The 18,582-nt window shown below is 37.0% G+C and overlaps 1 protein-coding gene across 3 annotated transcripts in view; it reads right to left on the bottom strand.

Annotated features, from left to right (window-relative positions):
- The window catches only part of ABCA13 (ATP binding cassette subfamily A member 13), a 202,381-nt gene that overhangs the window by 99,538 nt on the left and 84,261 nt on the right, over positions 1–18,582 (bottom strand). For all 3 annotated transcript variants that reach the window (XM_026843092.1, XM_026843090.1, XM_026843091.1), the window contains exons 33-40: positions 18,183–18,252; positions 14,081–14,215; positions 12,623–12,760; positions 7,923–8,103; positions 6,850–7,068; positions 4,401–4,597; positions 3,471–3,628; positions 2,735–2,965 (exon numbers count right to left, since the gene is read on the bottom strand). In XM_026843092.1, coding sequence (XP_026698893.1) covers positions 2,735–2,965; positions 3,471–3,628; positions 4,401–4,597; positions 6,850–7,068; positions 7,923–8,103; positions 12,623–12,760; positions 14,081–14,215; positions 18,183–18,252 — 1,329 coding nt within the window. The remainder of the gene's footprint in view (positions 1–2,734; positions 2,966–3,470; positions 3,629–4,400; positions 4,598–6,849; positions 7,069–7,922; positions 8,104–12,622; positions 12,761–14,080; positions 14,216–18,182; positions 18,253–18,582) is intronic.

The raw sequence follows: 18,582 nt of genomic DNA, 5'->3' as shown, positions 1-18,582 counted from the left end.
CCTCAAGGCAAAGCAAGAAAGCAATAAATTTTGAAACCTCCAGAGTTGCCAGAAAGTGAAACATCATTCTCCAGAGGACTCAGTATACACTTAATTTAATTAACCACCCTTCTATCCTCCTTTTGGTTCTGCTAACATTCTTTGGATTACAAGCACTATAAAGCACATAAATACAAATAGTTGGAAAACATATCTAAAACCTAAACTCAAGCAAATACAGTATTAGTGAGATTTGAAAGTGTCAGGAACTGATTTTGTTAGAATTTCAAGATTCCTTTGAAGTATGACTGGAAGCCTGGTTTCTCTTGAAAAGTAAGATTTTTAGAGTGCAGATATCCCTCAGACTGAAAAGGAATAATGGCAAGTGTATGCGAGAACAAAAAGAAAAGATAAAATAAAAATTATAACACATTTCTTCTTTTTTAAGTCAGAGTTCTTTGTTTCCAGATTGAATTGTTTGAATAGACTAAATAGCACTATTATGTGCTATCCATTTAGGTGCCAATGCAAAGAGGCTTTTGATAAGAAAATGGAGAATTGAAGCTGTAACAACGATTAATGATGAGATGCAGAGATGACAGAAATCACCCCAAATTAAGACATTAAGTCTTCAAGCTGAAGAATGATACATCAATATCTAATACTACCTTTAAAGCTTTTTTTTTTAACCTTCCCTGTGGAAAACAACCAAAAGCAAGCTCTCTACTGAATAACGGATGCAGCACACTGAGGAAGCTTCCTTGTATTCCATGAAAATATTTGCTTTATAGATGCCAGTTCTGGAAAGTCCTATGATACTCCACAGAGACGTAATCAGAAAAGGTTCTCAGTATATTACCTTATAATCTATAAAAGTTTGGTGGTGAATAGTATTCTTTCTTATAGCATGTTAATCAGTCTATATAATTTGAAAGAAAATAACGATTTTTCAATAAGCTTTTGACTTGCCTCATAGAATTGTATAGCAGGAATGTAATTTACTTTATAACATTATGTAAAATGTTTACTAAACTTTTATGATTTATTCCCCTCATTACCATAGGAAATGCTTGCTACACTAGCTTTATGTACTGTGGTCATTTAAAAGAGAAACACTGAAGAGATGCCTCTGTTTTTTATTTATAAATACCTCAGTTGTATAGTGCTTAATTTCAAGGGAAACCACATACTTGCTGGTAGATCATTTTTTGGACTGCACTTTAAAAACAAATGTGCAAAATCAGATCCTTTATGCTTGTGTAGGGTTCTAAAAACCTATGTAGCAAATCAATACAGTCTTAAAGATGTCTTGGGATACAGCAGCTCCACATCATGGCGTATTTGTTCAATAAATTTCATGAACAATTGTCATTTTAGGTTTATTTATGTTATTGGGGTTCTATTTATATTTTTTCCACAGATGAACTATTTTAAACTTGCAAAACAAACCCAGAACTGCTGATGTAGTTTCAAATATCTGACCACATTAATTCTCATATATATAGCTTACACAGCAAGAATACAATGTGAAAATTATTTCTGACAGGCCTTAAAGTGTGTCATGTTCATAACACCAGGAAAGACAAGCATCTTCCCTGGGGGATCTTGTGTTCTAGCTGACCACAGTACCACTTCATCTCATACATTTCCAGGGAACAGAGGGAGAAGGGATACACCCCTTTTCTATCCTAAGTATTTATTAGTCTAAAAAAAAAAAAAAAATAAAATTTATATATATATAAATCAAGCTACAGGAATCTGAATTTCATTATTTGGGGTTTTTTTGGAGGGGGTTTTTTTTTCCTAACATGGATTAAATTTTCTGCTAGAAAACAGTCCAACCTTATCTGTCTTTAACGCCATAGGTAAACACTGGAGAAATCAGTTTCACAAAGTGATACCGAATGAATTGTGCCATAAAATAAAAATGTGCTTTGTGCATTAAAAAAAAAAATACTGACATTAGTCTTCTATCACCACTTGAAAAGTGGGAAAAAAAATTCTAAAGCATCTATAATGCAAAACTTGAACAGTGGTGGTTTAGGGAATCTTGATATAATAATTAAAAGTTATAGTCAGGATAAAAACAGTCCAAGGAAAATAACTTCTTACTGATAGGGCTAATTACACAGAGCTAAATTCAGAAGTGATGAAGAGGCATAACCAAGACTCTTTCTCTGGTCTGTTTGGTGTATATAGATAAACACATATATATTACTGATATATATAATCATGTATACATCTACGTAACTGTCTCTCCCTCTAGGTATACACACAAAATACTCTTTAGAGATTTTGCCACACAGTTTTACTAAATCCTAAGCTTTAGAACTTTAAGTCAGGGAGAATTCTCAACAACTATTTTTTCCAGCCCAACAGCTACGTGAACTTAACCTTCAAGCCTTGCAAGTTCAAAGCTCATTCCAATGTTAGAGATTCAAAACAGCAACAGTGGTTCTCATTAAATCAATGATACATTAAAAGTTCCTTAAGTAAATGCAGAAGCAAACTTTTAAGAATTACACAGTTCCTCAGTCTTCACATCAGATTCTTGAAATAAGAAGTCATAGTAGAGTGGGTACTTAACAGTACAGTAAAACTATAAAGTATGCATTTCAAGATTTTTTTTTTTCCAGAAAACATGCTTTTCACAACAAACTGTTATGAAATATAAAAGATAGAATCAAGACCAGCTGGAAGCTAATCAGGGTTCTCTAACCAAGAAAATGACATTACACAGAAAAACTAAATGTACCTCTTCCAAGGTGGTGTCAGAAATGCCATAGCCAGTCACATGCAGATGATGAAGGCTTTGATCTAGAGCCTGAAAAAGACCTTTAAAAGAGGTCTTATCTGCCCTTTCTGGAATCACATAAGTTAGCTCAGTGCCACTGTTCTCTTTCAAGAAGGCTTCTGGGATGTGGGTCTGTACCAGAGATGTGACCTGAACAATATGCTTAGGATCCTGGATTTCGAACACAGACGGCTATAAGGAAAGGAAGATAATCATGCACAAAAAAAAAAAACCAAAAAAACAACAACAACAACAAAAAAAAAAAAACCACAAAAAAAACACCACCCAAACAAACACACCAATGTTACCAGAAGTATGGAACTTATAAATAGTAGAATTCATACAGGAAAATTTCTATTGATAAAACTGCATCAAACCTAGGATGCAGAGATTATTTCCCAGGAATAAAGAACAGTGAGACAAAGACCTTTACAGCTAAATAATGAATCATCATTTTCAAAGATGTCATTGTGTTCTTCTAAATAATAACAACAGTAGTAGTAGTAGTAATAATAATAATAATAAAATACCACCCACCCAAAATAACCAAGAAAGAGGATAAAAACATGTTTTGCTGGTTCTCAAATAACCTATCTCACATATTACTTCCTGGCAGGGACATACAACTCCCTTAGAATATACCCAGATATTACTTGGCAGACACTGTTAAGTTCTATACAGTGCTTTTTTAATATACCTTTTTTATGAGAGTTAGACTGTGTCCCTGGCCATAAGTTTCTCTCAAATAAGAGGGAGAACCACAACACCTCAGCTGGCCACGCTGCAGGATAGCAATGCGATCGCTGAGCACCTCTGCCTCATCAAGATGGTGAGTCGTAAAGATCAGTGTGCAACCTGCATCAGAAAGATTGGTACATGTCTACAAAACCTGATTTCTAGAGAAACACATCTTGCTCTCACAAGATTACTTTAACCATAAGGGCAAGCATTTCAAGTGCCTTCAAAACATACCTGCAAGATGCAACAAAACCTGCATTCAGATTTACAGTTTGAGTTAGATTCAGGTCTAAACTTGCTTTGACTTATATTATACATAGTAAGCAGTATTAAGCCATTACAACTTCAAGATGTTTTAAGAGCTTAAGAGATTCCTTAAAACGACATAACAGCAGTGTCTGTTTCAATGGATCATTCACTGTGAGTTATTACAGCTAATTGAGTACTCACTAGCTGAAGAGTTTGCTTCCCACAATCAGTTTTGAACTTTATGGCACTTAAAAAATTAATGTAGCAGACTGACTGATGAGTCTATTTTCATTAGAAGTATATATGCCTCTATATACAGACTGTGCAAAATGGGAAATGAAAACAAGAATATAATTTTGAGAAGTTAAAAAAAAAGTAAGACAAGAGAAACTTCAGAACAGGACTCAGAACAAAACACAATCTTCTGTTAGATTGAGCATCTTTCTGTGAGATAGCAGATAATTTCTGTAGTCTCACCTGGCTGCTTGAAAGTTTCCCAAGTTCAATTAAAGTTACCTCTGAAATTAATTTATTTAGTTAGTGAATAGCAGTACTAGTATTCCAACTATCCTGCTTTAATTTATTGAAACAGAATCTTAAAAAGGAAAATAAGCAACAAATTATGGGTATATGCTTGTACCAGCTTTGTACTTCAGAAGAACATCCCAGATGCTACGACGAGAACATGGATCTACTCCACTGGTGGGCTCATCTAAAACAACTGTTTTTGAGTTTCCAATAAAAGAGATGGCAATTGACAGCCTCCTTTTCATTCCCCCAGAAAGGGCTCCAACAGGTTTGTACTGATGTTGGGATAAATCCACATCTTCCAGAGCTCTGAAACGGAAGTACAGAAACAGGACCAATTTTGAAAAGTTTTTCTAATCACATCATGTTCACTCAAATCAGAATTATTAAAAAGTCACTGTAAGTAGAAAGTGAAAAAATCCCACTATCTGTGACATACATTTTGGTGACAAAAACAAATAGAAAAATAATGTTCTCTTGACCTACAAAGTATAAAGACTCATCACCACCTGAAACACAAATTCTAGACAAGTATTGTGCAGGATAAGAACAGATAATGTTGAAATAATGTCCAATAAAATAAAACCAGTTTGGCCAATGATTTCAGCAAGCTCTAGATATAGCCTCTTAAACATGGTAAAAATGGTTAGTTTCATAACTGAAACAGTGCTTCAGTTTTTGCAAGTACATAAAGAACCTAAAAACTCAGGATTTTTTTAAGGAAATGTGTAGGGATTTGAAGTAAATAAGATAACACGACTACTTTTTTTTTTTTTTTTTTTTTTTAGCAATCCCTATGTAGAATAATACTACGTCATCCAAACTAATCTAATTCCTCTGTCAAGGACTGAGAGATACCTTACAAACATTGCCTGTTCAGACCTTGCCCTCTGATAATCTTTTATGTGAGCAGTATGTGGACGCATGCTCAATAAAGGCAGCACTGAAAAACCATCAATTTATTTTTCATCACACTGAACATCTAGCTATTGACCTAAAAGCTTTCAGTTGCTATCAGCCTGGCAAGCAAGATATAAAAGACTCAACAGTCCTAAACTAATCTCCTGAATCATTTGAGTGAGTATGCAGTCTGTATATGCCATTTACCCTGACGGGATTTTTCATTTTTAAGAAAACAGGTTTCTATAATTTTGTATAGACATATCTACCTTTTTTTTCTTAATGAAAACAACTTTTGTTTCATTGTTTTGTTGTTTTTCTAATTTCTTTGAAGTTTTATATTTTAAAGCATTCATTTAAAAAAACAAACAAACAAAAACAAACAAACAAAAACAAACAAACAAAAAAAACCACAAAACCCACACAACTTTCTTGGTATCAAGGCCTGCAGAGTGCTAAGTGACATTAGTATGACAGACTGCTGCTGAAATTACAATTCAGCAGTCTAAGTACAATAAAACACAGGATATTATTTTGCATAAATTTTAATTAAACATTAGGTTTGGTCTCTGTTGTTCTAGAGTTGTTTTCTGTTGTTTCTAGAGAGAATGCAGTGTCCCACACCAGAGATTTTTCAGATCAAAATTTTAAAGTAACAGGCTTTTATGATAGCTGCTAAAAAGGAAAGGCACTTTACCACAAATGTGTGCCCATATGCCTAATTGTAGACTTAAGAAGTCCCATCAACTTGGCATTTATTTCCACTGAAGTGTGGCAATGCTCAGCCTTCCACATAGGCTAGCATGAGTCAGAAGGTATACAGAAACTATTTATGCTGTCACGCTAGTAGAAGAGCATAGATTTTATTCCTAAAGTTTAGAAAATGCAGTTTGTTATTAGTGAATAAGATCTCACCTTGTACAGTTTACTAGTAGTTTAATGTACACGATGCAGAAATAAAGATTCTAGTCTTGTATCAAAGAAGTAGCAGCCACCTAAAAATACTAGCAAACATTCTCAACCTGACAAGTGGAAAATCCTCTGATGTCATGTCAGAGCTCTGGCTTATTTTTCCTATTGGATTGTTTGTTTGTAACCCCTTCACTTATTAAACATATTTAAAGTCTGGATTTGGCAAAGGAAAAAGATGATGGCCTAATTAAAAATATTGTAACAAGCACTGCCTTTACCTGCCTTTTCTGGTTTTCCAATCTTACCTCTAGGGCAGGTGAGGGAATACAGGATAACAAATAAAGTCAGTGTTGATTTATCTGAAAACTCAGGGTGAACACACAATTTATTTTCTTTCTGCCTCTCCAGCAAGGAGGGAGGCAAGGCAGACAGCATGAGGCAGGAACCACTACAGCTGCTACCAGGCTAACTATCTCCACTGCAGTCAAAACATGATTATTTGATGTTCTGTACACCAGGTTTTTAATCGTTGACAGTTTCACTACAAATACATTCAAGTAAATGTTAGAAACTAGGAAATCTATTTTCAAGGCACGTTTTCAGAACATGAAGTGTGATAAAAACTAATGGAAAACCTGCAGTTTCCATTCGTTTCTACTTGCAATTTTGCTTTAGCACTTCCTTGTTTGAGTGGCTTGCAACAGACACTGACTGACTGACAAATTTCAACAAATGATGGGAAAACTTACCCACTGACTTGCTGATTCAGCTGTTCCCTTGTCCATCCAGGTGCTTTCACTGATCCATAAAGCAGTAGATGTTCTCGCACCGTTAGTATGTTGAACAGAACATCATACTGTGGGCAAACACCTAGCTCTGTTCTGATGGCAGCCAGATCAGTACGTATGTCCTTTCCATTAATAATAATGGTACCAGAGCTTGGTGGATACAGACCAGTCAACAGTGATCTGATACAAGAAAAAAAAAAACAAAACCAACCACACACTCACAGCAAAATCATGTGTAATGACTGTATTACATAACTCACACTTGGATCTACTGAGGCATGCCCTAGCATCCTTAGAGCAACACCAATTCAGTTGAGCATAGTTATAGAAACACCACTAATGTTTGGGGCCTTTTTTTAAAAAGCAAACAAAAAAAAACCCAAACCAAAACTCAACAGTCCTTCATTTCCATACTTCCAGGATAGAATCCATTTTTTCCCAGCCAAATACAAAAGACCAGTTTCCTTTTTTCGTTTTTTGTGTGTGCACTCTAGATGAGTAGTAATTCTTAATTGGGTCCCATCTTGCATCACTGGTTTTATTAAAGCTGATCACAGTTAACATAAAGATAGACAAAGTTAATTAAAAAGGTAGAAATTAAGACTTCTTGAGACATTTTAAAATATCATTTCCGTTATTTTTGTTACTAGTCAACTTCCAAGGAGGAAGTCCCTTGCAACCTCTAGGAACAAATCACAAACCCCCATAAAACTCTATCCATGTGATAGGAGTACACGTGGGATGTCAGAAAAGAATAGTTTTCTGAGATATGTTCAACTCCACAACTAGATATGCCCAAATCCTACTTAACCATCTCCTGAACTACTACATCATGGTTTCAGGGGAACAGTTCTCTATTCTTACACTGCTTTTGTCATAGATATATTAGCCTTCACTTCCCATGTGCTTTGAGGAGTTTATTAAATATTTATTTGGGAAAAAAAAAAAAAAAAAAAAGAGTTCGTAAACATTTTGAAGTGAGAAAGCATAGTACAGATCAGAGGTGAGGGAAATAGCACAAATGCCAGACTTACATAACTGTTGTCTTGCCAGCTCCATTAGGTCCCAAGAGCGCTGTTATCTGACCTCTGTGGAAAGAGAGGCTGAGATCTTTAACAGCAGCCTTCTGGCCATCCATGTGCTCTTTGGTGAGGGACAGCAGCATGACACCAACGGTGGCTCCTTCAATGCAAGGGCCTTTCCAGTTTGGATGTTCTGGGTCAGTATGGGGAAGAGCAGCAGATCAAGAGAGTTGCTGAATCTAAGCATGTGCATGTGTATATATAAGGAACAACAAATTAACTTGATCCTTGTTGCCATTTACCAAAGCCTGGAACAGATGTTCAGATGCTCCAAACTAACATAAGATCCAGTGAAATCAAAAGTATTATGCTAATTAATATTTGCTAAGAATTTGTCCTGTTTGCAGTTTCAAATGGCAACCTAAAAATGTTATGCCAAGTTGTGTGCATGTCCACATATGTCTCCATAAAGTCATTAAATAGTTGTTATATTTTATTTCTAGTAGAAAAAAAAAACCCACTTACAATAAGGTTGCCTGCATCACTTGTTTATGTCTTTGAGTATGAGAAAATTCTAACCGTGTGAACTACTCCATATATGCCATCCAGTTTCAGGCACATAACATTCACAGGCATAGCCAGTTAATCCTCCTAATTCCCTCAGTCAATAAAGCAAAGCAGATCTCATCTTTGCATAATTATTCAGAGCAGCAGTCTAGTCTAAACATAATTCAGGTTCCTCAATGCAAGTAGATGCCCAGCATTTTTCTAACTGTGAGGTAACCACCTCAGCAAACTGAGATGACCACATGACACAAATCAAGTTGACTTCCTTTCTATGTCACAGGAGGAAAGGTTGGCACTACTTTCCAAACATGAGCACAGTCGATCACCAGCCCCATAAATACGTTATTAACATGTAACTTTTTATTGACTTGTTACAACTGAGAAATCTGGCAGTGGGATTTTATTTTTTTCCTATTTAAAAAAAGGCAAACTAAATTGGAATGTTAGTCCAGAGAAACGAACTGTTACAGGTGAGAATTATGAGAAGAGAGGATTATCCTTTTTAATATATATTTTCTATGTCAAAATATATAAATTATATATTTATAGCTAATGTTTATAATTTATATTTTATGTAATAATTTTATATAAAATTAAGTTATAAATAAATATATATTACAAGAAGAGAATTGGGTTTTATATAAAAATATATACAAGTATATAAAACAAATTATAAATTTAATAATATATGCTGATTTCAAGTATTCATTTGTTTACTAAGGGTTTGTTTCATTTCCCAATAGCTGGTATAGTGCTGTGTTTTGGATTTAGAATGAAAATGTGCCAAGAATGTCATGACAGAGAGTAAGATGATAAACAGTACAACAAACAGTGAAAACAAAAAGCAACCACTAACAAGCACTAGATTCTAATATACAGTAAGGCAAGCAAGCCTCATGGCAAGCACAGGAGCCTGTCAGTTAATAGCTAAACTGCAATAACAGCTAGAAATTCAAATCTAGCATATTCCAGTCAAATCTGTTGTTACCTCAAACTCAATTGCACATCCCATGTTGGGTGCCAAAAAAGACTGTCATGGTTTAACCCCAGCCAGCAACTAAGCACCACACAGTCACTCACCCCTGGTGGGATAGGGGAGAGGATTGAAAGGCTAAAAGTCAGAAAACTCATGAGTTGAGATAAAAACAGTTAAACGGGGAAAGCAAAAGCTGTACACACAAGCAAAGCAAACTAAGGAATTCATTCACCACTTCCCATGGGCAGGCAGGTGCTCAGCCATCTCCAGGACAGCAGGGCTCCATCATGTGTAATGGTGACTTGGAAAGACAAACCCCATCACTCTGAACGTGTCCCCCCCCTTCCTCCTTCTTCCCCCAGCTCTATGTGCTGAGCATGACATCCTATGCTATGGGATATCCCGTTGGTCAGTTGGGCTCAGCTGTCCCAGCTGTGTCCCCTCCCAAATTCTTGTGCACCCCCAGCCTACTCACCGGTGGTGTGAAAAGCAGAAAAGGCCTCGACGCTGTGTAAGCTCTGCTCAGCAGTAACTAACACATCCCTGTGTTTTTAACTCAGTTTTCAGCACAAATCCAAAACATTGCCTCATGCTAGCTACTATGAAGAAAATTAACCCTATCACAGCCAAAGCTAGCACAGCTGTGAATGAAGAAGTTTTTTGCTCCTTTCACAATCAATTTTAAGTTTAGAAAGAACTTTTGCCAGAAGCTTGAGATTACCTTCCAGCAAGGCACTACAAGCAGCTGTGAGGTTTCTGAGGTCCTTCTACCCATGAACTTCTCCTCCCATTAGCTTCTTCTGGAGACTAAAACCACCAACAAACACTATTCATGCTCTTTCCAGTGCTTCCTAAATTTACAAGTACATGCTGGAACTTCAAAAAACAAAACAAAAACAAAAAAAAACAAAAAAAAAAAAAACACAAAACAAAAAAAAACCCTTAAAGTACAGAGAGAGCCTCAGACAATTTATCTCAGGTAAGATTCAGAGAAGTGCTCCAAATTACTTGCAAGCAATAAATTGATCACTGCAGCACTTCTCCTAAGAGAAGCTTTAAGTGGGTAGTCAGCAGCCAGATCCCTGCCAGCGCTACTCTATTTGTAGTTCCAGCTTGTAGGACCTACACTCCAGGTCTTCCCTGACACACTTCTGATTTCCAAAGTGCTTTCCACCCTTACTGAACCAGCCCTTACTTAGACTATACAGAACAAATGCAGAAATCACCCAAGAGTACGACACTTTGCCGTTCCAAGAAAATTATCCATGAATGCATTTATCCCATTATCAAGAAAATGACACCCAATTCTTATGAAAGAGATCAAGTTCCTTTTCATGCATGGCACCATTAGAGTTCATATAGAGGCAAACTGCCACCAAGCACATGACATGCACCAGTTTAAACAGATGAGAAGATGAACAAACCCACAAAGTGGTAGGCAATCACTTTGATGGCTTGAGCCAGAGACCAACTCTAGTAACTTTTCAGGCAGAGTTTTTTTCTTCTTTCCAGAGAATGTAGTGAACACAAAGGAAAACATTGCAAGTCTTCATTTTAAGTAAAGACCAAAGACAATCATCTTAAAGAAATGGAATTGTACCAAACTGCAGAAATTCAGACAAAACTCATACTGATATTTTTTCCACAAATGTTTAAATGAAACAAGACATTTTGTAGTTTACCTTACTCTAGGAGATACGAATACATAAAACTGCTTAGTTGTAGAGCTTCTTCACCTATACTAGACAACTGGATCATTTCTGAGTTACCGTAATTTAAAAAAACAGCCCATCATATTGTTCTAAGACCCAAGAGGAAATATAAGTGAGGGTCACATACTCCTTAATTCACAAAAGATAAATGAAAAGTGAGAAAGTCTTTAAAGAGACCTGAGAGGGGAAAAAACTACATTAATTTTAAGCAAGTGAACAAAGAAATAGGACAGCAGTGAAAGTATCTGGAGACAGATAAAACCTAGTTAAAATAACAGTAGCTTTTTAAACAAAAGACTAAGCAGCAAGAACAGAAAGAATAGTTTTTGCCAATTATTAGGCCTAGCATAAAGGACACAGCCAGCATAAAGATGAACCAATAACCAAACTGTATTTGATACAAAAGGGTCAGTACATGGGTGAGCACTGGGGGGACAAACAAGTCAATAAGATTATACATAATCAACATCAATCCCACTGACCCCAACAACAACACTGCACAACCAACAATGGGTGGAATAAATGGTGACATGCAGTTTCCCATAGAAGGGACGGGAGACAACTGAGACAACAAACCAAATCCATAAGACCAAGGAAGCCACATACTGAATCTCCACACAGCCCACACTTACAAAGGCCAGACCTGACCAGAGCCCAGTCCCAGGGAGGCAGGAGGTCCTTCCCCAACAGGGAACTCCACAAACTGCATCCACCTCACAGACAGACACTGCCCCTGCCTGCAAGGGGTCCCAGCTTTTATTCCCAAGTGGGACACCTGACCTTTGGTTACTTAATGCCGACACCTGGGGCTCATTTACCCAATGGCTCTCCCTGCCAGGCCGGCTGCACCCTGGAGGGAAACCTAAAGGCAAACTCACCCCTCCTTTGTGGTGAAGGGCTGTGGGAATCACCCACATGTCAACCTTAATTTGGGGCCTGGGGTTGAAACCCCAGCATTTTAAATAGTGATTATGAAAGAGGGAAATAAGAAATAGAAGGGAAAGAAATGAACAAAGGTAATTTTTCTACTGAAACAAGAAGCAAATAAAAACAGCAGAAGAGGAAGAATTAAAAACAAACTGCAGGAAAAATAAAGTTTAAGCACAACACTTTTGAGATTCAGTGAGAGTATGAAAGGGTTCAAGGAACTTCAGAAGATCCTAACAAAGCAAAGAGGCAATACACTGAGGATGAATCCAAGAGATACTTATTTTACATATTTTAAAGTGTTTTCTTAAATATTTGTGTACAGTAGTTTTAATTGAATGATTCAAGAATTACAGGTGACAGCACAATTAACAGTTAGTATATAATGTTCACAGTATATACTATATAATAGAAGAAAGGGAGGTGTTAACACATAATATAGAACCAAGCAATGATAAAAGTATATTGATTAAAATCATCACACTACTCAGAAAAAAAGCCATTATTAAAATTCTATTGTGACTACAAACCTTTTTCTTGGAAGTTTTCATTGAAGAAAAACATATTAGAATTCAGATAATGTCTCTTCCTCCTTTCTGCTCCACACAGGTTCTTCCAGTAGGAAACAGTAAAAGGAAAGTACCATCGGTTCTTTAATCCAAATTTTCCTAGATGATAATTATGATAGAAACTGTTGCAAAAATTATAGTAATTTTTTTTTTTTTTTTTTTTTTTTTTCATTATGTGCAAAGAGCTGGTTAGACCATTTAATTAGCTCAAACTCTTAGCTGCACTTAACAAACCTTAGTAACGTGGAAAAAAGTCATTTGGCCATAATCAATCCTCAGTGATACTGTGCTTTACCTCCAAATCATCTTTAAAATGTAACAGAATCATAGACTTTATAATATTTAGACACAGCCTAACATAATCTTGTAACCTAGAGGAAAGAAAATGCACCAAACATCCTGCCAAAGCAAACAGCCTTATTTTTTATTATAGCAATAATCCATTGCATCAATCATTAAGGATTATTCTTTCATTGCTGTATGCACATTTTAAATAAATCAGTCAGCATAAGAAACCTTTATTGCAGTATGCAAGCAGAGAGGGAAAAAATATGCTCCTACACACAACCTAAACTTTGTCATTGCCCAATCTTGCCAGGCTTCGCTTCCCAATCACACAATATACTCTCTTGGTTTATTTGAGTTGTATTGTGTTGACACTGAAGGGCAGGTGTCAATTTATGCTAGTTTGTAACATTCAGTTGTGTATTCCATGTACTTCTATCTTTCAAGACAAAATTCATGGTTTATTTTTATATTTTTTAAAACAAATACAGTGTAGCTGGAAGAAAAGGTGACATGCAAATCAGAGGAATGGTAAATTTCAAAAGGCTAGTGAGACATTAGGCTAGGATTAAAAATGCATCAACCAACTCAATAATATCCATAAAACTTGGTTGATGGGAAAAAAAAAAAATCCATTACTTTCTGAGAATATACTTGAAAGATAATTGGTTTTCTTTGCGCATTAGACTGTGGACTGACTGGGACCAAGATACATTTACCAGGCAGCCTGAAGTCTTTGTGATCTGAAAACGTGTTGTCATTCATGAGCTTCAGCCCAAGTACCAACTCAGAAGATTCACAGGAAGATTTGCTACTAGACTGAGCTCTGTTACTCTGAAGTACCAACAACTTCCTAAAGTCCTTCAAATGTTAGTAATCCTATAAGCAAACAAGAGATGTTTCATGCCTGTCTACAAATTCTAGTCCATGTGTTAGCACTACTCAATATTTATATATGTAGGGAGACTTTGTTACCCAGTCCCTACAGGCAATCAGGCAGTTTTGCACATCAAAACCACTATTCAGAAAAAGGTATGAGTTCATTTGCGTTGCATATAATAAGAATCAATTCTATACATTCCATTCAATAACTTCTTCAGAAACATCAAAAAGATGACAATTCCATGATCTTACCAGGAATAATATTGCTGAAATACCAACCACCTATAGAATATAAAATGGAGTCAAAGAACATCATCCAGCATATCCATCCAAAGGTCATGTATCCTCCTTGTGCCATTGACTGGTGCACATTATTCCACTGAATTCCTAGTAGTAATAGTAATAGTAATAATTGTTTTTAAAAAGTCAAAACTAAATCAGTACAGCATTAAAGATCACAAACACATTAACACCACACACTTCTGGGTATATAAGTACCGACACAGAAAAGACTGTAGTTAAGAACAGTGGTCTTAATGAATAGAAATGAATTGCTATGACTCTACAGCCTCTGTTTAGAACAGCAGGTGACACTGCTGCTGAGAAAATGCAGAGAAGCTGTTGTAGAAAGGGCTGATTATGAAGTTTCAGCTGGCACTTAATTTGGCAAAAGAAAAAGAACAACAACTGACAAAACGGGACACCGACCTCTTCAATGATTCAGGCTTTATGCCATTCTGCTGATATAAATGGATTACAGAAAATTTAGAGTAATTTCTGTAATGCTAAATCTGGAAACTTAAGTTTGTGAATTCTAACTAAGAAGCAAGTATTCTGTGCATTGACTGTATTCAGAGGTAAACCGGAACACACTCACTGAATAATTGCTTCATAAAATTATTACATTGCAGAAGACATGAAAAAAAGAAGGTGGAAACCATGAGTACTACAGAAAGCTACCAGACTGCTAAATGGAAAACAAAAGTAAGCAAACTGTAAATTTACAAAAAGCATTGCATTTTCTTCCAAAAACACTACTTTGTTTGTGGCACTGTGGGTCATGATATTGTTTCTATAATCTCTTTTCTATGATTGTCAAAAGTAGTGCAGTTTTTCCACAAAGCATGTTTCGCCCTTTCTTCACTAAAGATGAGTCTTTTTTTTTGAAGCATCTGGTGGTAAATTTAAGCAATATTTTCTGAAACTGTCTCTTCCACTCTTACCAACTTTTGTAACATTATGATAATTTTTCAACATCTAGTAGCTTGAAACATCCACTGTCACCAATATCAATCTTATCATAGTAATAAAAAGAGAAAGGGATTATATCCCTTCACATATTTAAATACATAAACTTATATCATTTGTAGACATTTATCAAGGGCCCAGACATTCACTTCTTACTTTTCTAAAACTTCAGCATCAATAGGGGCAGCTCTCAGCTTGGGAATAGTAAGGGTCACCATGTTAGAACACGTAGCAACCTCTTAGAACACTTAACCAGTTTCCAAACACTTGTTTCTTCCTAACACTTAAACCTAATAGGGTGTTTTCATACATTTCTACACCTGTGCAGTAGCTCAGTGGAGACTTCACCAGCTGCCTCCAAGTTTGCAGAGGCAAGCTGCTACTCAAGCTGAGTATGAATAAGGTCACGCAGGAGAAATGTACAAATTCTTTGCAAAGTAAAGATAATATTTTACTTACTTTCTAATGTCTAATAGTTAAATATTCATCCTAGCATTATGTTGAATAACTTACACTGTTCTTTTTCTGTACAATCTTGTTCTCAAACTTCCATTGTGTTATACACTAGTGCATGTGTGAACCCAGACACATCTACCAAGCTCAAGAGTAGCCCAGTCCAATGAGTAGGAAGTCAGGTTATAATGCCAGGAGGCCTGCATGGATGAACAAGCAGCTCCTGGCCAAACTCAGACACAAAAAGGAAGCCTACAAAGGGTGGAAGCAAGGACAGATAGCCTGTGAAGAATTCAGAAATACTGTTTGAGCATCCAGGCATGAAGTTGCAAAAGCCCAAATGGAATTGCATCTGTCCAGGGATGTCAAAGACAACAACTAGGGCTTCTATAAGCACACAGGTGACAAAAAGATTAGGGGAAAGGTGGACTCATGGCTCAACAAGACAGAGGATCTGGTTACATGGGATGTTGAAAAGGTTGAGGTACTGAATGCCACCTTTGCCTCAGTTTTTACCAGCAAGTCTGGTCTTCAGAAATCTCAAGTCCCAAAAACCAAGTGAAAAGTCTGGAGCAAGAATGATATACCTTTGGTGAAAGAAGATCAGGTCAAGGAATACTTATGCAAACTGCACATACATAAATCCATGGACCCTGACAGGAAGCACCCAAAAGCATTGAAGGAGCTGGTAGATGTCATTGCAAGGCCACTTTCAATAATCTTTGATCAATCATGGCAAGTGAGAGAAGTGCCTGAAGACTGGAGGAAATGAAATATCACTCCTATCTTGAAGGAGGAGGATGCAGAGAACTACAGGTCAGTCAGCCTCATCTTGATCCCTGAAAAGATGCTGGAACAGTTAATCCTGGAAACCATTTCAGGCACATGAAGGACAAGAATATCATCAGCAGTAGACAGCATAGCTTCACCAAGAAGGAGCCATGCTTGACCAACTTGATTAAAATTCTACAATGAAATGACTGGTCTGGTAGATAAGACTACTGGATCTTGTCCATCTGGACTTCAGTAAGACTTCTGGCACTGTCTCCCATAAGATGCTCCTAATGAAGCTAACAAAGTATGAGGTAGAGTAGTAGACAGTGAGGTGGACTGCAAACTGGCTGAATGGCCAGGCCCAAAGGGTGGTGATCAGTGGCATGAAGTCTAGTTGAAAGCCAGTAACTAGCAGTGTACCCCAGGAGCCAATACTGAGCCTGATCATGTTTAATATCTTCATTAATGACCTGGGAAATGGGGCAGAGTGTGTCTTCAGCAAGTTTGCTGATGACACAAAACTGGGATGAGTGTTTTATATGCCAGACGGTCATGCTGCATCCAAAGAGGCTTGTACAGGCTGGTGAAACAGGCTGACAGGAATTTCATGAAGTTTAACAAGTGCAAAGTCCTGCACCTGTCAGGGAACAATCCCACATACTAATATGTGCTGGGGAACACCACCTGGGTAGTAGCTTTGCGATAAGGGACCTGGGAGTCCTGGTGGGCAGCAAGTTGAACATGAGCTAACAATATGCCCTTGCTGTGAAGACTGATGAAATCCTGGGCTGCCTGAGGCAAAGCATTGCCAGCAGGTCAAGGAAGATAATCCTTCAGCACTGATGAGGCCATGCCTAGGGTGCTGTGTTGAGTTCTGGGCTCCCCAGTGCAAAAGAGGCATTGGAGGTACTGCAGAGAGTCCAGTGAAGGACCACAGAGATGATTAAGGGACTGAAGCATCTCCCCTATGAAGAGAGGTTGAGAGAGCTGGGAATATTTAGTCTGGAGAAGAGAAGGCTTGAGGGGGATCTTATGAATGTATATAAATACCTGAAAGGAGGGTGCAAAGAAGAGAGAGTCAGGCTCTTTTCAGTGGTGCCCAGTGACAGGGCAAGAAGCAATATGCACAAACTGAAACACAGGAGGTTCCCTCTGAACATCAGGAAACACCTTTTCACTGTGAGGGTGACTTGTCTGAGTACTGGCACAGGTTGCCCAGAGCAGTTGTTGGATTCTCCATCCTTGGAGGTATTCCAAAGCTGCCTGGATGTGATCCTGGGCAACCAGCTATAGGTGGCCTTGTTTGAACAATGAGTACAGACTAGATGACTTTCAGAGGTCCCTTCCAACCTCAACCATTTTGCCATCCTACAAAATTCCCTGTTGATATCCTCCTCAGAAATCAAGCATTAGAGTTGCCAGTAACAACAGTGAAGACTTCTAAGAAACTACTTTAAACACCTTGCCAAAGCTTCCTCCACTAGACTGAGAGAAATAATACATTCAGTGAGTGAAATAATATTCAATCAGGTGCTCACCCTTGGGTAGCTCTACTGAATTTCACTAAATATAAAGTTTGGGTTTGCATCTCTAGAACAACTTCATTAGCCGAATGCGCTCATTCTGTCATCTAATGGGAAGTGCAGATTTTCCTCCAACATGAATTGCAAATAGAGAAATGCTAAGCCCACTTTAATTTATTGCTACAAAGCAGCACAAGCTTAACTTGGTTTTCAAGTGGCATTAAAAAGGTTTTACTCCTGTTACGATCTATCCTGTTAACTCATGATTAGAGATTTTTTTCAGAACAAAGTGAAAAATGTTTCCAGCTGTAGTTCTTTAAATAATTACAAAGTTTTTCTCTAAGTGGAGAGCTTACCTATTTCTTGGCCCTCAAAGAAAGTAATGAAAAACACTCCTTGCCCAAAGGCAGTTGTAGAAAGAAGACACTACAACACAAGAAGAGAAACAGGGTGTTAACATCAAATAAAACATGTTAACAAGCTCCATGAAATAATTTGTGATACTAAAAGCAAGCACAAAATAAACAGACTTTGTTTTACATAAGCTAACATTATTTCCTTTTATATTTTAAGAATATTCCCCCACATATTGAAGTAATATTTGCTCCACCTTAAAGAACTCCACTGACCTAGTTATTAACATAATAGACCAGCATAAATCTACCACATAATGAAAAGATATAATGTGTAACACTAAAATCATGCAAAGGAATATGTTTTCTGTAGTAAGGGCAGTAGTCTTACTCATTTTTGTAA

The sequence above is a fragment of the Athene cunicularia genome, assembly GCF_003259725.1.
Source record: "Athene cunicularia isolate RWA chromosome 2 unlocalized genomic scaffold, athCun1 chr2_part1, whole genome shotgun sequence".
Lineage (NCBI taxonomy): Eukaryota > Metazoa > Chordata > Aves > Strigiformes > Strigidae > Athene > Athene cunicularia.
The sequence above is the reverse complement of the archived record's forward strand: the minus strand, read 5'-3'. Positions and strand labels throughout refer to the sequence as shown.